The sequence below is a fragment of the Gallinula chloropus genome, assembly GCF_964237585.1.
Source record: "Gallinula chloropus genome assembly, chromosome: 6".
Taxonomy (NCBI): domain Eukaryota; kingdom Metazoa; phylum Chordata; class Aves; order Gruiformes; family Rallidae; genus Gallinula; species Gallinula chloropus.
In genome coordinates this window covers 22,156,881-22,184,007 of record NC_140091.1, presented here as the reverse complement: position 1 = coordinate 22,184,007, position 27,127 = coordinate 22,156,881, and the positions used below count along the sequence as shown (strand labels likewise).

General features: G+C 47.1%; 1 protein-coding gene across 1 annotated transcript in view; it reads right to left on the bottom strand.

The window, feature by feature from the left end:
* The window catches only part of HMCN1 (hemicentin 1), a gene marked incomplete at both ends in the record, with an annotated part of 204,833 nt that overhangs the window by 131,154 nt on the left and 46,552 nt on the right, over window positions 1–27,127 (bottom strand). The window contains 7 exons of the mRNA XM_084266123.1: window positions 11,264–11,539; window positions 14,058–14,179; window positions 18,707–18,851; window positions 19,115–19,378; window positions 19,929–20,049; window positions 24,543–24,649; window positions 25,439–25,610. Coding sequence (XP_084122249.1) covers window positions 11,264–11,539; window positions 14,058–14,179; window positions 18,707–18,851; window positions 19,115–19,378; window positions 19,929–20,049; window positions 24,543–24,649; window positions 25,439–25,610 — 1,207 coding nt within the window. The remainder of the gene's footprint in view (window positions 1–11,263; window positions 11,540–14,057; window positions 14,180–18,706; window positions 18,852–19,114; window positions 19,379–19,928; window positions 20,050–24,542; window positions 24,650–25,438; window positions 25,611–27,127) is intronic.

Sequence of the window (27,127 nt, the reverse complement as noted above, 5' to 3'; positions counted from 1 at the left end):
ATCTCACCTACTTACAACACAACTCAACAAGTTTCTGTCTCTTGAATTAGCTATTCTCTCTCAAAGGTCCCTCATTTCCTCCCTTCCTCTAGCACAGCCCATTGATTCCTCCACCTTTCTCAGTCAAGGAGTTGGGATTCAGAGCACAGAGCCCAAACACGTTCACCCCCTACAGGCTTTGCTTTGGTCCACGATGCACAATTTGGAGCTCCTGTGTGGAGGCACCAATCCGGACAGAAAGCTGCCAGGACCAAGCGAAGCTCACCAACATGACCCATGGAGGTGACAAAGCCAGGCTGAAAATAAGCAGTGCCAGCTCATCCTTTAGATTGGAAACTATGAGAGCATCAGTGGTTTCACAGAGATTCAACTTGAACATGGTAACTATGCAATAATTCCCTCAGATATTTTTTTAATGAGTGTTTCAGACTCAGTAAGGCAGCAACAGCGAAGAGTTTTGACAAATTTTGAGTCAAATTTGTACCGACACCAGAAAACAAAAGGCAACAAGCACAAGCTTTCTGGCAGCCATATAACCAGAAGGAGGAAAATCAGTCACGACATATGTGCATACCTACAGAAAGAACTGGAGAGCAGAATTGTGTTGAAGACACCTGATCCTGCAGCATTAACGGCACCGGTGGATGCCTTTCCACCCAAAAACCCACCGGTGGACTTGCCAGAATTCACTCGCTCGCATCCTTAGATGAATTTCCCCAGTGAAAAGGCCACCAAAAGAACTCACAACTGACCTTTTCTTCCATGGTATGTATGGCTTTATCTTACTTAGACTGGCAAGAAGAGACATCCACACCACTGAACGGATGAAAGAGGAGCAGCTTGTAGTACTGACCACTGCTACGGGATGAGACTGGCTGCTATTATATCAGCAGTATCAACCGTCTTCTCAGGAGCTTTGCCCATTGCTGATCACACCCAGGTGTTCCTCTGCAGCCAATCTTCTGACCAGGAACCACAGAACAAACCTAAAGCCTGTTTCTCCCCTTGGGAGAGCAGAAGGCTAACTACAGGTAATGTGGAAACACCCTGAGCCTAGGGCAGCTCTATTAACTTCAGTGGGAATCACACCCGCTGCCCTACAGATTCAGCTGATGTCTGGCATGTTTTGGTGGCTGCTGAGGAAATAAAGTCTTCAAGACTGGTACACATGATCTATTTGTGCATGGCATGATCCCTCAAGGAGAAGAGGAAAGTGGGATGCTACACAACATCCAGGTGAACAGCAGATACCTCTCTAGTTCAGGCTGAAACACGGTGGGGTTAAGAAAATGGCATCTCCCCCCAGAACACTGGAAACACTTTCCTTGCCCAGGATCTCAGCAGACTTATTGGGAGGGGATTAGCGACTGATAGGAAATGAGGTGATGAGAAATTACATGGTTTTTAAATGTCTAAACATGGAATTGAGAGCAGAGCTGAGAACAGGAGGAGCTCTCCTCAGCCCTTCCATGGAAGGGTTTATCAAGAGCAGCATAAGTTTGGGACATACAGGCCGGCAAGTCTAGAGATATTATCAGTCAAGTCATACTCTGTGGACTTTAATGGGGTGTCTGTGCCTCTGCAGGTTCCACCCCCCTTGAAAAGAGGGACTAACTGTACCCCAGCACACTGCGAGGTAGAGGAGCACCTAACAGCACACAACATCCCACGGAGAACAGGCGTTTTACTGCCTGCCACAGTCCCAGGTTGTAGGAATGACTCATCTCGTGGTGCATCTTCCTGACCAGGGAGACTGTTCCCACAGAAAAGAGAAGAAGGTTTGATACATGCTTGGTAGCAACATCAGAAAGCAAGTTGTGGATGTAAAAGCACACATAAAAAGTTAATGTTATTTAAAATCACAGAATTGTAGGGGTTGGAAGGGACCTCAGGAGATCCTTGAGTTCAACCTCGATATATTGCACAATGTTTGGTGTCTGAGTGCCCTGAATACTTCATGGCAGCATTCCCTGTGACCTTACCCCAGTAAGCACATAACCCCCCTCTCCTAGAGGTCAGAGCCGCTGTGCCCAGGAAGGCCTTTCCACACAGTTACGGCCCCCAGTGCTCTGCGGAGCAGAAGTGTTACTGCCAGGGCTTCAGGGCTCTGGTTTCAGTCATTACCTAGACATGAGCTTGCAAAGGACTCTGAGATCCGGACGTGGCATGCTGCTTGGCTGCCAAAGGAGGAGTAAATAAACAACAACCAGCAACTAACTCACACATGGCTGCAAAGCTGTAAACACAGGTGCATGTAGTGCCTTATTTCCTCTCCCAAACTGACACCCATTAACCTTACACCCTTACACCCGTTAACCTTTGCACATGCTGCAGGGTCCTGAACAGTCCTTCCCATGTCTCCTACTGGCTCCAAAACCTCCCAGAGGACAGAGCCGCAGCTCCACGAGTCCCAGGATTAAATCCAGATACAAGGGGGCAGGGAGAGGCAAGTTCCAGAACTGTCCTCAAGCGATTCACGATGTGCACAGTTTTCTCTGCTATTTTTATTTGCTTTTAAATCCTGCCAAGAGACCCTGGGAGATCCCGTGCGTGCTCCAGGCTTTGGGAAGGGCCACACTCACAGTAAGATGAGGAAAGTGTCTCAGCTGGCACTTACACATCCAGCCTGGCAACACACCCTAACCCATGCTGTTAGTTTCACCCAGCGACACTGAGATGAGCCAAAGGTGGAGGAAGCTTCCTCCCAGAGCTTAAATTTCCACTGTGAAGTCAGCCCAGGCCCAGAATTCACATTACAGCCTATGCCCAGAAAAGACAACAACTAAACATAACCTGTTGCTACAGTCTCAGAAGGAATCCACTCTGTGCAGCTGGCTCCTGTTAAGTTTAAATCATATTTTAGCAACATGCATCAGGATCAAATGGAATCCTGGGGATATTAAAAGGAGTGTGGCCAGCAGGTCACAGGAGGTGATCATCCCCCTCTACCCTGGTCAGGCCCCACCTGGAGTGTTGTGTCCAGTTCTGGGCTCCCTGGTATAAAAAGGACAGGGATCTCCTGGAGAGAGTCCAGCGGAAGCTACGGAGATGATGAAGGGCCTGGAGCATCTCCACTACGAGGAAAGGCTGAGTGACCCAGGGCTGTTCAGCCTGGAGAAAAGAAGCCTGAGAGGGGATCTGATCAGTGTTTATCAATAGCTGAAGGGTGGGACACAGGGGGAAATGGCCAGCCTCTTCTCAGTGTCTGTGGGGACAGGACAAGGGGTGATGGCCTCAAGTTGGAGCACAGGGAGTTCCGCACCAATATGGGAAGAACTTCTTCCTGGTGAGGGAGCCCTGGGACAGGCTGCCCAGGGGAGTGTGGAGTCTCCTTCTCTGGAGATATTCCAGCCCCATCTGGATGCCTCCCTGTGTGACCTGTCCTAGGGACCCTGCTTTGGCAGGGGGATGGACCTGATGATCTCTGGAGCTCCCTTCCAGCCCCTACAATCCTGCAACTCTGTGATTAACGCTCACATCTATCCTATACTTCTGCTCACAAGCCAGATGAAAGAAGCATAGAGAAAACAAATCACACAAACTGAAAAAGTGAGAAAGGCTCCCATTGGGATTGTGAGCTGAGACCAGACTTCTGAGACAGGAGCTCTGTGGAGAAGGACCTGGGGGTCCTGGTTGATGACAGGTTGGCTATGAGCCAGCAGTGCGCACTGGTGGCGAAGAGAGCCAATGGGGTCCTGGGATGCATCAGGAAGAGTATGTCCAGCAGGTCGAAGGAAGTGATCCTCCCCCTCTACTCTGCGTTGGTCAGGCCCCACCTGGAGTACTGTGTCCAGTTCTGGGCTCCATGGTATAAAAAAGACAGGGATCTCCTGGAGAGAGTCCAGAGAAGGGCCACGAAGATGATTAAGGGCCTGGAACATCTCCCATATGAGGAAAGGCTGAGTAAGCTGGGTCTGTTCAGCCTGGAGAAAAGAAGGCTTAGGGGAGACCTAATTAGTGTTTATAAATATCTTAGACTTGGGACGCAGGGGGATTTGGCCAGCCCCTTTTCAGTGGTCTGTGGGGACAGGACTAGGGGCAATGGCTGTAAGCTGGAGCATAGGAAGTTCCGCACCAACATGCGGAAGAACTTTTTCACAGTGAGGGTGACGGAGCAGTGGAATAGGCTGCCCAGGGAGGTGGTTGAGTCTCCTTCTCTGGAGATATTCAAGTCTCGTCTGGATGCCTATCTGTGTAATATGAGATAGGGAGCCTGCTTTGGCAGGGGGGTTGGACCCGATGATCTCTTGAGGTCCCTTCCAACCCCTAAGATTCTGTGATTCTGTGATTCTGTGATTCTGTGATTCTTACAGCATAAATGAAGACCAGAACATTCAGCAGGGATAAACAGAAAGTAGCCTTCAGCATTGATCAGCCAGTCACATTCAGCCATACTGGCATCAGCTGAGCCAGCCTGATTAAAAGGGAATATTGTCTTTGGACATCATTATCTTGCTCCATGCACTTGCCAGCCATCCCCCTTAGCTGCCAAGTTCCCACCAAGCTCCTTGCCCATCTGCGCTGGCCCAGGCAGGGTGTGCTGTCCCACTACATCCCCTGGCTTGGCACCCTGTGAAGTTAATACTGCACAACAGGCCACATTTCCATAAGGTCAGGCTTGATGGGGCTCTGAGAGACCTGATCTACTGAAGATGTCCCTGCTTACTGCAGGGGGTGGGACTAGATAGCTTCAGAGGTCCCCTTCACACTAACTAAGCATGTGATCTATGAACTGCTTCGGCACCACGCTCAGGTACCTTCCAAATTCAGCTTCTCGAGGTGAGGTGGAGCCGCATTGGGATCGCCTCTTGTTCAGCCAGAGAGTATGCACACACCACGGCTTCGCCAGTGCTGGCAGCACCCCTTGGTACCGCGGGACAGAGTGAGGGATCAGCTGCAATACACCAGGCAGCATCCCCCCTGCTGCCCATTTCCCCTCTGCAGCCCCAAGAAGGACTTCCCATGAGACAGACACACACCACGGTCAAAAAGTCTGTGAATGAGGGACATTCTGAGAGTGCCTGACACCACAGGTACCACACGCCTGGCCTTCAGTCCCCTCCCTGCAGGAGGAAAGGAAATGGGTTCTCTGCTCCCACCCTGGGTTTGTGCTCAGCCCTACATGATGGTAGAGTCAGAAAAAGCCAACTAGTGAGCTCCTTTATAGGTGATAGTGAAGAATCAGGGGTCAGCCTGTTCCAGCAGAGCAGCGCAGAGACACTATGGATAAAGAAACACCATCTTGGTACACCAGGACTCTGCAGGGAGTACTTCAACCTCCACCATTTAGTAGGTTCTACTCAGGAGATGTCTCCCCATCCTCACATGATGGAGACACGTCACTGAAGCATAAATTGAACTTGTTTATGCTGTTACACATCACCAAGGACTGTGCACAGCCCTGCCCTGGAACGGTCATCCAACACCTTTCCTATAACTACAATATTTAAGGTTTAATTAATGACTTTATCGTGCTTTTTGTAACACAGATCAAGTGTCCTGCAAGGCACTAGTTTCCAAGAGATCCACATGGTATATGGCCTTGAACCACAGGTCTGGGTAGGTCTGGAGACATCTAGAAGTACTGATTTCCAAACACGTTACAGTTCCACTCCTCCAAAACTCCTCTTGGGAATCCTTCCACAGGCCTACACATCGTCACTACACAGACAATTCACTGTGGGAAGGCAGCAACAATGAACAAAGCAACCAAATGACAGAAATTAAGATGCATGACCCTAATATCCTGGTTTACTGAACAGCCTGAGTTTTTATCTTTCATCAGGTTCAGACTTAAATTCTTTGGATTATGAACTCTTCCTAATCTGAATACTACAAACCATGACAAAAGCTTAATCATAACTTATTTACTTGCCTGTGTAACAAATTATCTAAGAGACTCAGGGAATGCAAAGATATTTCTATCTGGATGAGCATGCTTCATTTGTCTTGCTATTGCACTGATCTGTAGTGACCCAGGGAAGAGTTTCAAATGAAACCTCCCAAACAATAAATTCTGGCCAACTCATTAAATCAAGCTGCAAAGTGACTGGTCTAACAAGGCAACCAATTTCCTCCCCCCCCACCTCAGTTTCCTTTCACTGAGTGTAGAAGAGAACCCATTACAAACAGCAGCTGTGGAGAGGACAACTGAACCTGGGGATGCTCATTAATTTACCTGAGGGGCAGAGAACCCCAGAGAGACAGCTCAGGCTGTTCCCGACCCTTCTGCTAAACTGCATTTCCCTGTGCAAGAGGCTAGATTGCCAAAACCAGCTCAGGAACCATCCTCAAGCCTGCTGTGAGCGATAATTAGCACTGAAGGATACAGAGCGGTTCAGCTCCCTTTCAAAGAGGATATTCAAGACCCATCTGGACACCTCCCTGTGCGACCTGTCCTAGGGACCCTGCTTTGGTAGGGGGGCTGGGCTTGAGCTCTGGAACTCCCTTCCAACCCCTACGATTCTATGATGCTATGATCACCCCAAATTATTTAACAGTGCTACTCAAAAGGCATTTTCAGCATCTGCTCACAGTTGTGGTGGGGACACCAGACAGGCAGTAAAACCTTCAGGGAATAAGCAGGTGAAGGAGCCCCAGCATGCTACAGACAGAGCAGTAACTGCAGCCTGCCTGCCCTTGTTCTACCCAAACAGCCAGGGAATCGGCCCACACGCTGCACAGCAACGCACAGACACCTGCATTTCCTGGCCTGGGATGGCTCTCAAGCTGACACGCGGTCAGCGCTGCCTCGCTTGGTCATCTACTACTGGGACTCACCAGATGCGGCGATTACTGAGCTCAAACACCTCCTCACCGACACACACACAAGCAAAAGCTACTGAAGTCCCTACACTCACTACGTAGCTGCATTGCAGAGGCAAGAGACAGTCACAATCATAAAAAGAAACGCCTTGTTGGCTACTTTTACTGACTTACACCAGAAAACACAAACCCAAGACATTCAGCATCACCAAGCACATCTAGTGTCATCGGTTTCAGGGATCTAGGTTTTAATTGTCTATTTAGAATTCTTGGAGGGGAAGAAAGCAAAAAACCTACCAGAAATCAATCTCTTAGGCATGCATTTTGTTTAAATTAAGAAAGAAAAAAAAGCCTAGATTCCTTAAAATCCCCCCAAATCAGTATTACTGAAGTCAAGCTACCAAAACAGGCCAGAGAATTCAATTCGCATGTAGCAAACTCCTATTTTGCCTACAGGACTGTAACAAATGGGGAAGAACTAGTTTACAGGCCTGTGGACACCCATCAGTGAGAACCAGACCAGTGAAACGTTTGCAGGACAATCAGCGTCCCACACTCCAGGCCAACCTCTGGCCTCACCCGCTACACTACGCTCCTCCAGGATTTTAAGAAATTACACGGAGCACCTGAGAAAGCAGCCAGTGCCCTCAAACTCACTTATGTTCCCGTGTAAGACCAAGCTGCTGGGAGGACTCAAGCAATCCATGTTATGTAGTTACCATGTAAGAGCATCCAAAGGTGAACACAGGCTTTAGCAGTCACAGCACTCAATAAGCAGCAGTACTATCCAAAGGCTAGAGTGGTTACACTCCTTGAGATGTATAGAACATCATTCAGTGACCTTTCCAACCCCTGCGAGCAGCACACCACCACTCCACAGAAAGTTTTGGATGGGATCTTCCCCTAGCTGCGCTCGCTGTCAGCGTGGGACCAACGGTGGCTTAGCATAGCATGTTCTTCTTGACACTGGGAGAAGAAGTCATCTCTCATTCAAGGTTTCAGCCTGTATTTGTACAGCTGCTGTCACAAGAGTCAGATGGATGTTCTCTTTCAGACACAGCAGCATCCAAATGAAAGTTTTCAAAACAAGGCTTACTACAACCCACTTGAGTGTGCAGAGCAGATGCAGGGTTATTTTTAGAGCTACCAACATTTGTTCTCGGCCTTAACTCCCACTCCAGAAGGAAAACAGGGATGAAAGCAGTGTTTATTCTCCTGCGATCCAAAATGCAGAGATCTGTATGGAACCATCCCAACAATAATAAAGGGCTTCAATGTGAATTTGATTTGACATTCTGAACTACTTGCAACTACACAGAGTTGAAGCATCATGATCTATTAACAAGGCTTCGCATTTCCCTCTTCATAACGCTAACAATGACAGCCCCATGAAAGCTTTAGCTTCATACACACAGCCACCCTTTACTCCCTGGCTGCCAAATAGAAACTGCTCTTTGAACACTACTCCAGACCCTAACAAGCACTATGAGTTGTACACAACCATAGATTCATAGAATTGTAGGGGTTGGAAGGGACCTCGAGAGATCATCAGGTCCAACCCCCTGGGCAAAGCAGCTCCCTAGGACATATCACTCAGATAGGCATCCAGATGGGTCTTGAATATCTCTAGTGAAGGAGACTCCACCACCTCCCTGGGCAGCCTGTCCCAGGGCTCCCTCACCCTCTCACTGTGAAAAAGTTCTTCCACATGTTGGTGCGGAACTTCCTGTGCTCCAACTTGCAGCCATTGCCCCTTGTCCTGTCTCCACAGAGCACTGAAAAGGGGCTGGCTGATTCCCCCTGCTTCAGATAATTATAAACTTTAATTAGGTCCCCCCCTTAGTCTTCTCTTCTCAAGGCTGAACAGTCCCAACTTACTCAGCCTTTCCTCATAGGGGAGATGCTCCAAGCCCTTAATCACCTTTGTAGCCCTTCTCTGGACTCTCTCCAGGAGATCCCTGTCATTTTTATACTGAGGAACCCAGAACTGGACACAATACTCCAGGTGGGGCTTGAACAGGGCAGAGTAGAGGGGGAGGATCACCACCTCTGACCTGCTGCCTACACTCCTCCTGATGTCCCCCAGGATCCCATTGGCTCTCTTAGCCACCAGTGCACACTGCTGGCTCATGGTCAACCTGTCATCAACCAGGACCCCCAGGTCCTTCTCCACAGAGCGCTTCTCCAGCAGGTCATTCCCCAGCCTGTACTGATACAAACTGTTGTTCCTTCCCAGGTGCCAGACTTTACACTTGCTTTTGTTGAACTTCATCTGGTTTCTTACTGCCCAGCTCTCCAGCCTGTCCAGATCTCACTGGATGGCAGCACAGCGTTCCTGTGTGTCAGCCACCCCTCCCATCACACACCAAAGTACCTCCAGAAGTCAGAAAAATCGTTTTGTCCAAGTCGACTGAAATGGCCACAAACAGCAGCACAAACCATCCCGGTACCATCCAGCCACTTGATGTGTGGGGAGCTTTTTTCAAACAAAAAGAGGTAACACCACAGCAGGGTGGAAGGGGCTGTGGGAAAATCCTATGAGGGCAGCTGAGGGAGCTGGGGGTGTTTAGCCTGGAAAAGAGGAGGCTGAGGGGAGACCTTATCACCATCTACACTGACCTGACAGGAGGGTGTAGAGAGGTGGGCAATGGTTTCTTCAGCCAAGTGACAGGACATAGGACAAGGGGAAGTGGGCTCAAGCTGCACTAGGGCAGAGTCAGATTAGATGTTAAGAAAACATCTTTCAGTAAAAGATTTGTCAGGAATTGTCACAGGCTGCCCAAGGAGGGCACTGAGTCCCTGCCCCTGGGTGTGTTTAACAGACAGGTAGATGAGGTGCTCAGGGATATGGGTTAGCACAGGACAGGAATGGTTGGACTTGATGATCCCTAAGGTCTTTTCCAACCTTGTGATTCTGTGATGTTTGAAAGCTGTTTGCAAGACTGGTACCAGCCAAAACGGAATTCCCAACTAGCTGATATAATCATTCTACATATAGGAGTGATTTGAAACTCAATATTCTGCTGTGGCAGCAGTACACTTCTTCAGCTTCACTATAAAAAACTGCCAGAAGTAATTTTGTCATTGTGTTAAAGCTCCCAGATGGTCTCCAGACGTTAGGGAGGAAAATCAAAATCCCAGGAAGAGATGAACGAGGGAGGGGAGCACTTCTCTTGCTGCCTTTGACATGCTTGAATGAGTGTCTTGATGGAAAAATCCTGCAGAACTTAAAACTAAGTGTTCCAAGTGTATGGGGTTTGGTGGGTTTTCATGGCTTTTTTCCTTTGGCCTTGCTGGAAATTCACAGTTATAATTCTGCTGGAGCCATCCAAGGGCAACTCAAACAGGTCAAAGAAGAAACACTTCCTCCTGCTGTATTTCATAATAGGTCCTACGTACTTGACTGCACACCTACTTATTCCACCTTGGTAAACCAATATACTCTTCCTATCAGGGAAACTACATCTTGTTACAACTCCACTTCTGACCATTCTCTGTTTTGGAGCACCTTAGGCCAGGCAAATCCATCGAACGCCTCTTTTTCCATGACTAAGTTTTACATCAGTGAACAAAGAATTACAGCAATAAAACTAACAAAGCTGCCCACTCTGCACCTAGTATGACCCAGTATCATCAAGCAAAAATCCCAGCAGTCACCTACGAGTACCCAGAGCTTTTTTCTGGAGCATTCTGAGTTCCATATCTTCTTACCCACAGGTGGGCAGCCAGGAACCAACAGTTCAAGCCTCCATGTGACAAAGGCAAACAGAAACCTGCAGGGCTTTGAGTTATAAAAGGTTGTGCTCCAAAACAGATCACTGCTCTTTTTAAGTTTCTTCCTGGCATAGGGATAGCACAGATCTCACCCTTGTTTGGTCTCACCCACATTGTCTTTTTCAGTTTTGACATTTTATTAAGTCATTGCCCTCATGAAATCATCAGTTCTTAGCTTGTTGATTTGCTCTATAAATGAGATACAATGACAGAAGAGACAGAAACACTTAGGACTGTTCTGTTATAAAGCAATATAAACTAATGAACGCAGAAACTGTTACCAGTTTAATTACACCTTTGTAACTTTTTAGCTATAGCTTCACTGAAAAAGAAATACAGACAACCCACATAGCCAGCCTGAAGTATTCTCAGAGCAGAGGCTGGCTACAAGTACTGGGGAGTGGTGTGCATGCATGCAGCCATTTCTGTCCTCCGCCCCTTAGAGGCAAGCCACTCCTGGCAAGCCACTCCCATTTGCTTAAACTGCAGTTGAAGGAGGAGGAGGAGGAGCAGGAGGAAAAGGACCACACTGCAGCACAAGGCGGTCCCACAGAACAAGCACTAGTGCTGTCTGGTGACTCCTGTTGCTCTTTTAAAACAATATCATGTTCTGTCAGTCTCCAAGCAGTTTTATCCATGGGCATAAATCAAATGCAGAAGTTACTACAAGAAACGGCTCACAAGAAAATACCAGCAGTGTCATTAAGATGCCATTTCCACTTACCTTGCACTGTAAGGAAGACCGATGCTGTGGTAGATCCACCTTCATTCGAAGCGATGCAGTTGTACTTGCCAGCATCTGTAAGCTTTACAGTCTTCACCTCTAAAGACAGGTTGCTCATCATTCTTATTCGCAGGGGCTCCTTAAGCCTCACATCCCTGCCGTTTCTCTGCCAGGTGAGGTTGTACCGCACCGTGCTTAAAGTCAGGCAGGTCAAGATGGCTCCTTCACCAGGGACAGCGGTGACGTTGTTAGGAACCTGAATCACAGGTGGAGGCTCTGCAGAAAACCAGCAAATAATGAAATCAGAAGAGAAAAAGCTTAGGGAACCTGTACTTCATCTGTGGAGTCCTGACAAACAATGCCAAATAACCAATGTCAAGAGTGAAAAAACAAACCCAAACCAGCATAATACTGTGTTCATGTTCAGTTTCATTCCACTTTGCTGAAGCCATGAAGCAGAACCCAGGGCAGCATGCTCATTCCCTGATGCTAAGCTACCACACAGGAGCTTATGTCAAAAGAACACACTGGATTTAGGTCAAAACTGCTGTGCCAGAGAGGATGAAAGACCCCATCATCAGTGAGAGAGGATCACAGAGCTGTAGGGGCTGAAAGGGACCTCCAAAGATCATCGGGTCCAACCCCCCTGGCCAAAGCAGGATCCCCAGCTCATATTGCACAGGGAGGCGTCCAGACAGGGCTGGAATATCTCTAGAGAAGGAGACTCCACACTCCCCTGGGCAGCCTGTCCCAGGGCTCCCTCACCCTCACCAGGAAGAAGTTCTTCCCATATTGGTGAGGAGCTTCCTGTGCTCCAACTTGAGGCCATCACCCCTTGTCCTGTCCCCACAGACACTGAGAAGAGGCTGGCCTTGTCCCCCTGTGTCCCACCCCTCAGATATTGATAAACACTGATCAGATCCCCTCTCAGGCTTCTTTTCTCCAGGCTGAACAGCCCCAGTTCATTCAGGATGTAGCACTGTGTCTTTAAGCTCATCTTGCACTGGGGAGAAACAAGCATATGGGAACCCCCTATCCACCTGAAGGACCTGCACAGCCAGAAGACAAGCTAGTGCTCTAGGGCTTGGGCTTCAGTAAGCACTGCTGTTACTGTTCTATTCTACTTGAGCACTTTGTGTGACTAAAAAGGATCTTCCTCTCCTCAAATTTACCACTTGGTGTAAGAGGGCTGTTTCTCTACCACCTCTGCCTTGCATGGACCCAATATCACCACACCTGTTTCTTTGGATTACCTCATCCTACCTGGAAAAGACAAGGTGAAGGTATATACAGTCACCCTCTTCAGCTACTGAATGGGTTGTTTTAGAGAATACGGAGTTAAGGGTCTTCTCAAGGCATGAAAATAAACCCCAAGGGTGAAAGTCTCTGGTCAAAATATGCAGCCTCACCACCCTCAGAGTAAAGAATTTCTTCCTAACGTGTCACCTAACCCTGCCCTCTTCCAGCTTGAAGCCATCGCCCCTTGTCCTGTCCCTGTACTTCCTGGTGAACAGCCCCTCTCCCACTTTCCTGTAGGACCACAGCAGGTATTGGTAGGCAGTGATTAGGTCTCCACAGAGCCTTCTCTTCTCCAGAGAAGATGAATTAATTTTGTGAAGTAAAGCCTGTTGTTTTACTTTGAGAAACATTAAGTCAGACCCAGCATGGCCAGAAAGGCCCCTTTACTCGGCACTGGTGAGGTTGCACCTAGAGTGCTGGGTTCAGTTCTGGGCCCCTCACTACAAGAAGAACATTGAGGTCCTGAAGTGTGCCTGGAGAAGGGCAACCAGGCTGGGGAAGGGGCTGGAGAGCAAACCTTCTGATGAGTGGCTGAGGGAGCCGGGGGTGTTCAACCTGGAGAAGAGGAGGCTGAGGGGAGACCTTATCACTGCCTACTCTACACCCTCCTGTCAGGTCAGTGAGGTGGGTGATGGTTTCTTCAGCCAGGGGAGAGGTGACAGGATGAGGGGGAATGGGCTCAAGCTGCACCAAGGCAGGGTCAGATCAGATGTGAGGGAAAAGTTCTTTCCCCGAAAGGGTTATGGGGCACAGGAACAGGCTGCCCAGGGAGAGGGCTGAGTCCCCGCCCCTGGGTGTGTTTAACAGATGGGTAGATGAGGTGCTCAGGGATATGGGTTAGCATGGGACAGGAACGGTTGGACTTGATGATCTTAAAGGTCTTTCCCAACCTTGTGATTCTGTGGTTTCTAGCTGATCTGCCAAAAGTCTCCACATCATAACCTGCCAGCAATAACCAAGATCCACAAGTCCCCATTGTCAGACTGATGGGTACACAAGCAGCATAGCTTTAGTATGCCTTCACAGAAGGCCAACTTTACTCATAACAGGGATTAATATTATCTATGATGATTGCTAGACATTAGCAATAGCAACCAAATGCTACTGTTTGTTCAAAGTTACCTCTGTTCTTAGCCCAATGTATTCCTCATTCCATTTTCCTTCCTTCACCCTAGTTAGTTATTTTTCCAAAGTTCAAGGTAATAGATGAGAAAAGATTTACAACAATTTACTGAAGCTTGTTTTAAAAAAACAGTAGAAAACATTTGAATGCAACTTCTGTAATTCCCCACAGAATCACAGACAGGTCTGGGTTGGAAGGGACCCCAAGGATCACAGAGTTCCAACCCCCTGCCACAGGCAGGGCCACCTACCTCCAGGCCTGGATCTATCCCATCTATCCCCTCATCTATCCCACAACACATAGATGCAATAGCTCTGAGAAGCATTCCAGCAGGAGACGGTGCCACACGTCAGCAGGATGGCTGCTACCCACCTGATACATCCAGAAATGTCTGTGCACGTCCCGTTCCCGCGCTGCTCGTGGCCATGCATTCGTAAAAGCCCTCGTCAGACAAGGAGACCTCAGCAATTTCCCAGCTCATGCTAGAGGATTCTCTGGAGGAAGAAAAGGGCACACACACTGAATTCCTGAAGGATTTGAGACACACAAGAACTTGGTTTCCTGACTCTAGAGACAGGAGATTCTCACAAGAGGAAAAACAGACCCTCTGATGGGTCAGATTGGGTCTAGCTTCATGGATTTTAGTCAATGAAATAAAAGGCTGGCCAGATAGGTATTGTATGCCTGAGGAAAGGGAAGGCTTTGCAGAACATCTCACTTGCACATCAACAAGCATGCTTCCCACGTGTGTCACCAGTTGTCTCACAGTAACCAAGCCCATCATTTTTGCAGGCATTCACTCAGCTGCTCATACTCAGTTGTTGTATCTACCATTGAGCAGGTACCCTTCCACAGCACCAACATGTTTCTGTGTAGGACCAGCCTACAGTACCAAGCCTGGGGCTCTTACTATTAGGTGTAACAAGGGCTCACCCCTCCAGCCTGAGCTTCTCAAACTCATGGGAACAGACAGGGGCTACACATCAAGGATTCCGCATCCTGCACCAGATACAACCTACTTCTCCCCCACCTCTATATGAAAACCCACTAGTAGGTTCACCCAGTGGAGAGAACAGCTCCTACTCTACTACATGATGACTGCAGCCAGGCAGCTCTCTGCACTTTTCAAACCACAGGGACTACCTCCATCCCATATATTTACAACCCAGGAAAATGGGGAATTTCACGATGAAGATGACTGACCTCTGCTCTGCCAGCTGCACCTCTGAACTTACAACCATCAGGAACCACAACAGCCCAATACACTGCACACTGTAGTTGTTGCACTGCTTAGTTTTGCATGGCTAGGCAACCAGTGTGCAGAACTGATGGAGTCAAGACTGTGCCCTGCCCTCCATTTTCAGAAGAGATGCAAGGTAACAGATCAGAAATCCGGAGAAATCCTTAAAATAAATTAGAGGAGGCAAAGCTGAGAGGCAGCAACATCACCTATCACATGCAATCATCATAGAACCATGGAATGCTCTGGGTTGGAAGGGACCCCAAAGATCAGAGTACCAACCCAATGCGATTTTAAAGGCCAGAGGAGAATAACAGGATAACTACATCTATTGGCCGTTACAGGGCTTAAAAACACTCTTACAGCTTCTCAAGCTCCAAACCCACATTTTATACAACTAATGGTGCAACAGAGACACAGATGATGACATAAATGAGCAAATTAGAGTTGGTTCTGCAGTGTCCCAGTGCTCCCTGGCCTGTTGCTATGGCATATAAACAAAACCGATGAGCATCAAAATATCCCTGATAGCTTTGGCAAGTAATTGCCATCTTATGGGAAAACATGGAATTAGTGACCCCTTTGTGTCTCTCTCGTTGGTCTAAATAGATCAATTTATCAGCCTTTAAAGGATAAAAACAAGATCCTCAGAATCAGTGCTGTAACACAGGAGACAGACAACCCAATTACACCACAAAACAGTGTACAGTGACCTCAAATGGCTTCCTACTCATTGTCTCCTACCTCATACTTATTCTAGATAAACTAATATATCATATGTCACGCCTATGACATTTTGCAGCATGGTACTGGCAAATGGGAGTCACAGGAACTATCAGTGCTAAAGGATAAAGTGGTGTTTCTTCCAAGTAGGAAGTGCAACACTTCTCTCTCTCGTGGAAAGTATGTTAAAGTTATGCAAGCCTGTTCTCCTTCGTTCCTGCCTTGTGCTGTGCACCAGATGTCAAACATGGAAGCCTTGAGAACAGAAGCCTAGAAGGAAACATGTCCAGAGTAGAACAGCTTGGCAAACAGAGACTTGCAGTGGTCTCCTAAGAAAAGGCAATACAATGTATTGTGTCCAGTTCTGGGCTCCCTGGTATAAAAAGGACAGGGATCTCCTTGAGAGAGTCCAGAGAAAGGCTACAAAGATGATTAAGAGCCTGGAGCATCTCCCCTATGAGGAAAGGCTGAGTGACCTGGGACTGCTCAGGCTTGAGAAGACTAAGGGGGGACCTTATTAATGTTTATAAATATCTCAAGTATGGGATGCAGGGGGAAATGGCCAGCCCCTTTTCAGTGGTCTGTGGAGACAGGACAAGGGGCAATAGCTGCAAGTTGGAGCACAGGAAGTTCCGCACCAACATGGGGAAGAACTTTTACACAGTGAGGGCGACAGAGCCCTGGGACAGGCTGCCCAAGGGGTGTGGAGTCTCCGTCTCTGGAGATATTCCAGCCCCGTCTGGACGCCCATCTGTGCAATATGAGCTGGGGAGCTGCTTTGGCAGGGGGGTTGGACCCGATGATCTCTCGAGGTCCCTTCCAACACCTACGATTCTATGAGTCTAAAAACTGCAGTGATGAATAAACACACCCCAATGCATCTGCTGCACACTTCAGCCCTGACTCCAAAGAGCACACAACTCTTTGCAACGTGTTATTGGGATAACTCAGCACCCCTCAGCATCACACCATTGCCCTACCCAAATCACTTTCCCCACATGTGATCTGCTGCCCAAAGCTCCTCACCCAGTCCAGTTGGGAAACACACACACAGTGCCTTAGCCAAGCTGCAAACTCCAAAGCCCAAATCCCACTTCTGGTTATTAGTTGATGTAGAAACCCTGGCAGGGAGCACAGTGAGTCTTGAGGTGTATCTAACCTCACCTCTGGGTCACCGAACTACCACACCCCGCATCATGCTTTTATCAGGGGGGACACAGACAGCTGGAATGAACTAAACCCACCCCAGTTAACCCACAGTTTGGAGGGATACAGTCTGCATGGTTTAGCAAATCAGATACTGGGCATGACTAACAACCACAAACACCAGTTGATTCAGAGTGATTTATTATTATTTCTTAATCAGGATGATGATTACTTTAATTAACCCATCAGACTGACTTTCTTGTCAGAATTTCACACGGTATTTTTGCCGATTTAGCCCTCAGCTCATGATACCAAATGGATTTTACAGACACACTGGTGCCCAGTTCCTACTGACATCCCACTGGAACAAGGTGTTTGGCTACCATCCTTGGGCTCCTAGATCTGACATGTCAGAAATGCCCTGGGATATCCATCCAAAGCCAAGTTTCCTCACCAGCCCACCACAGAGTGCATAAATCTAGAAAAACAAAGCTGGGGCAGCTTCAGAGAAACTTCTTTTGCCTACGTGTTACTCTTAACATTAGGAATTATCATCTCTACTGCTGATAGCACCTGTGGAACCCAAGTAAAAGACCCTTTTTCTAAATCCATTCATTTCAAGAACCCTTAACCCATGGTCTTCGTGACAGCCTCTTCCCTCAGACAACTGTCAAGACAGAATAGTAATATTCAACTCCAACAATTTAAAAATGAGTAATGATGACATCAGGTCACCAAAACTCATTCAAATTCATTCAATCAGAGCAATGATACAGCTCAAATCCATTTTACACTAGTCAGCAGGACAAATCCCGCATGGAGCTTCCCTGCTAATAAAAAGTAGACAAGCCAAGCTGAATTAGATTCCATTCAACTGTGATCAATATTTGGCTTGAGATGTATCTTGCTAAATTAACTTGGGTGATCTGTTCATCCATCTGGCCTGTGACAGGAGAATAAAAAATGAAGCCCAATCACCAAGGTGCCGGGGATGAGAGAAGTGAGGAGTAAAAGTGTGTGGTTTGATAACTAAAGGTGGAAAAAATGACACAGCTGCTCAACTATGTGTAGGCCTTACTACACGTAAGTGGCACCTCATTAACAACATTGATTAACATCAACATTTCACAGTGCTAACAGTGTGCAAGGGAGCTTCAGGATGTATTTATTTTGGTAGTCATGCAGTGCTATCAGATGCTGAATCTTTGCCTCCAGCCCTTCTCTGATGCACTCCAGGCTTTACAAGACATTGCTGATACCATTTTCCAGTACATCTCTCCCTTTTTCTTTTCAAGCACCAGAACTAGAAATGGACTTTAAGGAGTATTTTAATTGCTTTATGTTTGTTTTTGTCGTTGTTCTTACCACAACCTACAGAAAAAGGGCCTGCAATGCATTTTGTATACAGGAGTCTGGAGAGCCCTGGGGTATATTCAGCATAAGTTCTCTGATTTTGAAAGATTTTCTGAAGAGGAATATCTTCTAGGCCAGGCCATAGGACATACTTCTAGGGTATCCATGAAAAGCAATTAGAAATAAAGTAACTTAACATATGATCCATAATCATCTATGGATCATTGGGGGGGTGTCCAGAAAAAAAGCTAGTTATCCATCTACTTTATATAACTTTTTAAAATACAAGTTAAAAGCATTGGGCTTCTAGGCTTTGAAGACCCAGTTTATCATCATTTTTAAGAGCACACATTTGAGGGGAATTTGTCCCTCATCATCATGCACACGCATGTGTATATTGTCCATGGAATACAGCCTCCCTAAGTATATATACATGTAACGAGTATCACCCAAAGTAGCAGAATGGAAGCAACACATAAACTATATGTAACAGTAAATAATAAATTAAACCACAGGATATAAAACACTATAGGGGAAATAACCAAAGATCACTACTTACTTGAAGAACTGATCCACTCCCAGTTTAAGTCCATTTTTAGTAAAACGCTGAGTAAAAGGTATAAGACTTTCTACGTGGCAAGGAACAGACCCTGGCTGGAGGTAATATCCTGGAGTCTTGGTGGGCATTGTAACTTTTGGAGCATCTGAAGGAAGTAAATATTCCCCAGAAGATTATTAATAGCTTCTAATGTACATCCCATCTTTTCCCTTTATTAAAAGGAAATTTAAACTTCTGATAACATTATACCTAATAGAACATAACATTACCTTCTCCTTCATGATACAGGGAAAGAACTTGGGAAGGAAACAGCACAGAAAACACTTGTATAAGTCAGAAAAAGATATTAGGGAGCAATTTTAACTCATTCAGATGTAGCAAATGTACATTTAAGTTAAAATCTCTTACCAGGAGTAATACTGGAGAATGAAACACTTGAAACTCTCTGGAAAAGATAATCATCCTTGTCATAGCCTGTTATTTTAACAAAAAAAGCTTCATCTGGTGGAATGAAGTCAGAAATATTCCATAATCCATAGGGCTTTCTGTCAGGATAGTATTTCACAGGCAAGGTCTTCAGAAGTTCCCCTGTAATACTCAGAAGTTCTAGCCGGTCTACTCTAGCTGGAAGAAAGATCCCCGTGGTATTCAGCAGCACGAAGGTAGGAATCCCTAGAAAAACAGAAAGCAGCTATTTTAAGTGCTAAAAAAATAACAATTAAAAAGGCAAGGTTAAATTCCAGATGTATGGCCCCCTACCCCATGAATGGTCCATTCAGTGTCAACCCTTACTCACTAAGTAGCAGGAAAACCTAAGCTGTGCTAAGCTGCGCTCTGCTTATTAGCTGTCATGAGACACAGCACTTGTTAGGGTGTAAATCAGCCATCTCCAACAGGCATTTCTGAAACAGCAGCCTCTTCCCTAACTCCCCAGAGTTAATGCCCTGGAGCCCGAAGGCTTTCTCTAAAGCTCCAAAGGTAACAGAAATTGAGCTGGAATTTTGAAGCATTTCATGACCAAATACCTGCATTTGTGTGATGAAAAAATCCCAAGCTAATATAAAAAATGACGTTCAGGAACATCTCTCAAGCATCCAAGGCCCAAGAGTTAAACCAACAGCCACCCCATATTGCCCAGAGAGATCATGTAGAGTTCTACTTGATTCTGGGGGCTCCCAAATGGTACTGGTTCAGCATGGAATGGAGTAGAATGGAAACAAACCTTGTACTGGCCGGCTGGATGTTTTTTTAAAGTCTAGTGTTGGCTTCCTAGAAAATCCAGCTCGAAAATCGATAGTGCTGAGACCTGTGATCCGAACAGAGTGCCTTCCGCTGCTCGAGGTCTGGAAAAGCAACAGAGTGAGAGACTGTAACCAGAACTTCAGGAGGGGCAAGGCATCCAATCCATCCACTGAGTTCTGTGGATGGACTTCAGCTTTCAGGGAAAACAAGACAGAAGATTCTCACCTCTATCCTCCACACCACCACCTTGTCATTCGCTTGAATCAGCAAAAAGCCAGATCCCAAACAACCCCCACATGCCCACCCACTCGTGAAAAGCCATAGCTACACGTTTTTTGAAAGTACTGTTGCTTTTATGCAAATCCTCAATCTTACAAATACTTTGATTGATCTTAAAAGTTACTTTTGACCACTCAGTGTTGGCTGGCTCTGTGCGGAGCCAGGAGCTGGACTCAATGGTCCTTTTGGGTCCCTTTCAACTCAGGATACTCTACAATTCTATTCTACAAAAGAAAAGGGCAACTGCTACTTGTTGAGTGTGCACAGGAACCCAAAGCTTTTTGTCCTCACCTGCTTTCCACCCTTCAGGTGTTAGGGAATAAAGAAAACAACACACACAACCCAAAAACATCCCATGGAGTTAGATTTTTACAGACTTCATGGTGACAAACCCACAGACAGCTTCAAACAGAAGAGCAGGAATAAAACAAAGAAAGGTTCAGAAGGGGGTGAAGAGCGGTATCTAAGCTAAAGCTGTAGAACCTACTCTGTAGTAGAACCTACTCTGAGGTTTTGTCTAGGGAGATGATACAGCACACAAGACTTGCAGCGTGAAAGAAAAATCAGTATTAAAATGAAGTGAATCCACCAAGCTTTATCCACCCAGAGATTATTAGCTGAGCCCTCCTCAGCCACATCACTTCTCTAGTTTAGTACCCACCTCCCATACAGCTGCATACAAATATCAAACAGTTGTTTCTTATAACTAACTGCCTGGGGACAGCCATTTAGACACTCAGACAAACTGATGTCTATCTGATTAAAACAACCTCTATTTGGTTAGCCTTTCACCTCCAAAAACTCACTACTAGAGCCTTTTTTATACAAGCCAGCTGTTAACAGCACAAAGAAATATCTAAGTGTGCCAAACAACTCATGTTATCAAGCATTAATTGGCAGTTAAATTTTCATTAGACAGACTGAGGGACAAAGTTTGCTTTTTATAGCTTTATGCATCTGTTTAGGGAGTTTATGGTGTGAATAAACCTGCACAAGGTTTTAAGCCTGTAGTTTGCCCTAAAATTTTAAGGCTTAAAACAAACCAGTAGATGAAGCTAAGTGATCCATAGAAAAATACACATCTCTTCCTGAACTACTCTGGCCTTCAGACACCTCTAAAACCAACTCGTAGTCTTCAACACAGCAGAAAAAAAAATAAAGCTACAATAGCTAATTTTAAATTAATATATAAATATATTTTAAAATATATATTTATAATGATGGACAAAGGCAGTGGAATTGGGCTTTAAGGACATGTTAGCAGACGTTGCTCTGAACAGGTTTGCCATTACACCGCTTTTGGCTCCAGGGAATGGCAGGCCTTCAAGGCCTGACTTGATCACAAGAACAGCTAAGTCCTGTTGCTGGTTTCTCAGGGCTCTTCCTCTTCTTCCCTAAGTCACATAGATGGGGATTTAGCTAGCAGCAGGAAAGGTTTTGTGGCATTACCCAGCTGAAAAAGCAACAGCCTATGGATTGAGGTCAGAAGAGCAGGTGATGGCTCCTCAGGCCTGACTCTTGGCCTGCCTCCAACGCTCATGTCCTTCTTCAGCAGTTGTTCGATGCATCTAGTGAAGATGTCCCTGCTCACTGCAAAGGTGGGACCAGACAACCTTTAAAGGTCCCTTCCCACCCAACACAATCTATGATTCCATGATACAACTGCACTCTAAGTCTGCTCTCCTGGAGCTCCCAGACAGCTTATCTGCAAGACACTGGATGCCTCCCACACTGCTCCAACAGAGCACTTTAAGAGGAGACCACAGGGCAGGTCTTTAGGGGAGGAATGTAGCAACAACAAACTGATGCTCCTTCTTCTGTAAACGAGTCAGCCTGCTCCTGTTGAGGCCCATCTCTCGGGAGGCATCTCAGCAGGTAACTGCAGCCTCACAGCTAGCTCAGTGGAGCAGAGAACACCACCAGCAGCAGAGCCACCTTTCTGAAGAAGCATGCTGCCTTCTGCACAAAACCTGTACTGCCTGCTGACAACTCATGCCAAGAGGGGCCACATGCCCAGCCCACATCAGTGCTCTTTGGAAAGACTCCATCACCTTGCAAACCATGGGCACTGGGACAGACCTGGAAGGAAGAGACTTCTTTATCAAATCTGTGCCTGTGTTTCATAATCTCCCAGCTGAAGGACCCAAGGGCAACCAGAGGCTCCTGCAGCACAGGAGGCAACTGGGTTGTTTTACAGGACTCAAACCTGGCATTTGAAGACTTCACCATGCACTGAAGCTGCACTTATACTTTTGCATGGACTAAGGTGATCATTCCTCAGTTGATTTAGTAGCAGCTGATACTTGTTTAGCTCTCCTGGATTTATCATCTTACTAAATGATGATAGGTGACAAGTACAATAAGCTGTTTGCACAAACCTGATTAAGACCTGGCTTGCTCATAAAAGTTAAAGTAGTTAAGATATCACAACTATATTCAAAACCATTTATTTTTTTTTAAAAAAAAGAACCTTAAAATATATAAATTTGAATCTTTTATTCTCCATGGAATTTGATGTGGCATTAAGCTGAGCTCAGAAAACCAAACCCCAAAACCTTAAAACCTTGACAACCCTCACTGCAGGAGCAGCCTGATGCTTCAGTCAGGACTGGTTTGCATCTAACGGAGCACGCTGGCCCACATCCAGCCGAGGCACTTGGCAGCTTGCATCACACCAGCCTCGGCTTTAGGAGAGCTTGCTGCTCTGAAGGGTGGTACACACTGAGCTGTAAGAGTAGCAAGCTCCTCTCAGCAATTCCAGGAATCCAGAAATTTGGGCAACACAAGCGGTTCCACATGGCTCAGCTCAGAACAGCTTCAGTCTTCTTCCCCCAAGCCTCCCAGGATGTCTCTGTAGCCAGGTTTGCAGGATTCATGATCCTGGCAGTGTAGGCAGACATTCAAACAACTCTCCCTAGAGCTGCCAGGCATTAAATGCTCCTCTAGCTCCAGTTCTGCAGCACTATCAAGAGGTCCCTGCAAATTAATAATCCTCTCCCAACTATATGTGCGCCTATGGTGTGGGCTCTGCAGAGCATGCATCCCTTCCGCACGGCTTGCTGCAGGCTCAGCTGTACAGCTGCCTTACACAGGTGATTTCCCCTCCAAACACACCAAGGGAGTGTTTGCACTTCTAGAACAGAGCAGTCCCACTGGAAGAGACCTAGACCAGTAGGACCTGGATGTTATGGTGGATGAAAAACTAAACATGAGCCAGCAGCGTGCTCTTGCAGTTGGAAGGGCAATGGGATCCTGGGCTCCATCAGCAGAGGGGTAGCCAGCAGGGACAGGGAGGGGACTGTCCCTCTCTGCTCTGCCCTCCTGAGGCCCCAGCTGGAGTCCTGTGTCCAGACCTGGGGCCCCAATACAAGATAGATGTGGGACTGGTGGAGAGGGTTCAGAAGAGGCCACGGAGATGATCAGAGGGCTGGAGCACCTCCCCTACACGAGAGGCTGAGGGAGCTGGGCTTGTCCAGCCTGGGGAAGAGAAGGCTGCAGGGGGGCCTCATTGCAGCCTTCCCATCCCTGAAGGGAGTAGGGAAACAGGAGGGGAATCAGCTTGTTTGAGGGCAGAGCCCAGCAGGACAAGGGGGATGGAGTGAAGCTGAAGGAGGGAAGGGTTAGAGGAGATATTAGGGGGAAGTTCTTTCCAGAGAGAGTGGTGAGGGGCTGGAAGGGGCTGCCCAGAGAAGGGGTGGGTGCCCCATCCCTGGAGGTGTTCAAGGCCAGGTTGGATGTGTCCCTGGGCAACCTTGTGTGGCTCCAGGCCTGGAGGTTGGTGTCCTTGTCTGTGTCAGGGGGTTGGAGCTCTGTGATCCTTGGGGTCCCTTCCAACCCAGACCAGTCTGATTCTATGAAAGCTGGGATCACGCTTCTCTCCCTGCGTAAGGCAGCATACAGTAAGGCAAAGCATGAGTCCACTTAAGACACACTTATACAACAGAGGTGAGGAGGCAAGGTAAAATCTTACAGCTCATGATACCTCCCTTCCTCTTCTCTGCTCTAAGCACATCCGTCACAACACACTGCCCTCCATGAGCCAGCTCAAGGTATAGATTAGAATTTAGTTCTTTGAAGAGGATCTGTCCACAAGACAGTTCAATGGTGAGGTTTGCACGGATTTTAAGGTGTGGCAGTAGCTAACGTGTTTCAAGTGTTTTCAAACACCAGCATTTAGCCAGGGAAGGGACCTGTTCTGCAGTTTATGTAAAGAAAAGACATTTATTATAATACAAACCCATCTATGAATGATAAATAACATAGTAACTCGTTAATCGATCCCCTTATGAGCCACAGGACTTCTGCAGAACTTTACCTTAATTGTCCACGTTCCAGGCTCAGGGTCTTTGACATTCACTACCTTTGCAGAGTTGTGGATATTCAGTAATTCCTTCAGTCCTGATCCTTTACTGATCTGCTTGCCTGAAACAAAAAAAAACAACCCAGGCAGTAAAACCAATATTGTTCTGTACTGATGTATTTTTGCTACCTGACTGATTGATACTTAGCAGTGACATTGAAACCAGGCATAATTCCCTGCAAATCTTTCCCAGAATACTAAAAGTGCTCATTTATCATCTCTCTTTGTGTTCACAAAGGAGATTTAATACAGCCTGCCACAAAGCCCTGGGAAACCCAGGAGCCGTGAGCAAAACATGTTCTCCTCACAAAAAAATACTGGGCTGTCAGGGAAAGGAAGCAGTGCAGGAGCCAGGTCCCACAAAGGAGATCTTGAGCAGGTGAAGCCTAACAGATCTGCCAGCCCACCCCCTCCTCCATTCTCCAACCCCATTTCAAGCATCTGGTACACCCTATCAGTACAACAACAGGTTCTCCTGGCAGAGGGCCCTTAGCGTGACTGGGGGTAGGAATGCACAGGAGATCCTCACAGGATATGTAGCCTGTTATACATCACAGACATCAACAAAACAGGGAAAGTTTTCATACTGTGCATCTTATCATACACCTACACATATATGGATGGTTGTATGCAGGAATGTGTTTGCTTGAGAGAGGGATTCCGTTCCCTCAAGGCTCACTGTGAAGTACCACCAGCACTAAAAACACATCTGGCTCTTCCAGAGCACCAAAGGGAAAGAGGAAGGTGAGAACAAAATGTACCAGTACCCATTTTAAGAGCTTATCATAGATGTTTGTCTTTTTCATTCTGATTTTTTCAATATCACAAAAGAAAGGTGTAAACTGCTTCACCTAATGGATCATGAATTTCAATGGCTGGCGAAGGACCACTCAAGGACACTGTAACCTCTTTCAGACTTGGATCAAAAGGGATCTGCCAAGTATTTGCAGCGGTGGTCAGATGGTCTGTAGACAAGAGGTGCACTTTGGAGGCTTGAACTGCTTCTTCAACCCATTTTAACACCTGGAAGAGAAAGTAACAGCTGTTATACTGTCAACAGGGTTTGCTGCTGAAATATGTTCTGAAATATGTTTCTACTGTCCTGAAGAGGTTCCACATTAGCTTCCACTGTAACAGAAGGCACTACTGAAGCTGTTATCAGCATGATGGTTAAAGAAGCTCAGAAACGGACCCAAACACACCTCTACACAGCATCCACATGTGCACTTTTGAACAGAAATAAGAGATACAAATTATGTGTATTTCTGTATTGCCTGAAGAAGGAAGGGAAACTCCCTCATCCAGACATACTGCCAGCTATGGACTTCTTCAAACTTTGCCTCCAAAGCTCCTAAAAGAAGATACTGTCAGGCACAACGCCAGACAGAATGGAGAGGAACAGTGTGTTAGGAGAGAAAAAAGCCTAATTTGTGCCTTACAGTGTCATAGTCCTGAACTTTTTTCAATCAATGACTGTGAAATAGAATCCATTTACAGGCTTGGGGAAGAGTGGCTGGAGAGCTGTCAAGCAGAGAAGGAGCTGGGGGTGTTGGGTGGCTGAGAAGTGACCATGAGCCAGCAGTGTGCCCAGGTGGCCAAGAAAGCCACCAGCATCCTGGCTTGTGTCAGACCCAGAGTGGCAGCAGGGCCAGAGCAGGGATTGTGACCCTGTACCCAGCATTGGTGAGGCTGCACCTCGAGTGCTGAGTCCAGTACTGGGCCCCTCACTACAAGAAGGACATTGAGGTCCTGGAGAGAGTCTAGAGAAGGGCAATCAGGCTGGGGAAGGGGCTGGAGAGCAAACCTTCTGAGGAGAGGCTGAGGAAGCTGGGGGTGTTCAGCCTGGAGAAGAAGAGGCTGAGGGGAGACCTTATCACTGCCTACACTGACCTGACAGGAGGGTGCAGAAAGGTAGGTGATGGTCTCTTCAGCCAGGTGACAGGACAAGGGGGAATGGGCTCAAGCTGCACCAGGGCAGGGTCAGATCAGATGTGAGGGAAAAGTTCTTCCCCAAGAGGGTTATGGGGCACTGGACCAGGCTGCCCAGGGAGGGGGCTGAGTCCCCACCCCTGGGTGTGTTTAACAGACGGGTAGATGAGGTGCTCAGGGATATGGGTTAGCATGGGACAGGAACGGTTGGAACTCAATCTCAAAGGTCTTTTCCAACCTGGTGATTCTGTGATTTCAAGAGGAAAAAAAAAGACAAGAGCACCAAAATGCACAGTCTAAGGTCTCACCTACACACCTCTGGCTGCCACTAACGTGGGGGCTGAGCACTCAGGTCACCCAGCAGCAATCATACGACCCAGGCTGACAGGAATGGGGTCTGATGAGGGATGCCAGATTTGCCAGAGTCCATCTGCCCCTCCACTCTGGCGAGATCTCACCTGAAGTACTGTGTCCAGCTCTGAGGCCCTCAGCACAAGGACACAGCCCTCTTGGAGCACATCCAGAGGATGCCACAAAAGTGATCAGAGGGATGGAGCACCTCTCCTATGAAGTCAGACTAAGAAAGTTGGGCTTGTTCAGCCGGGAGAAGA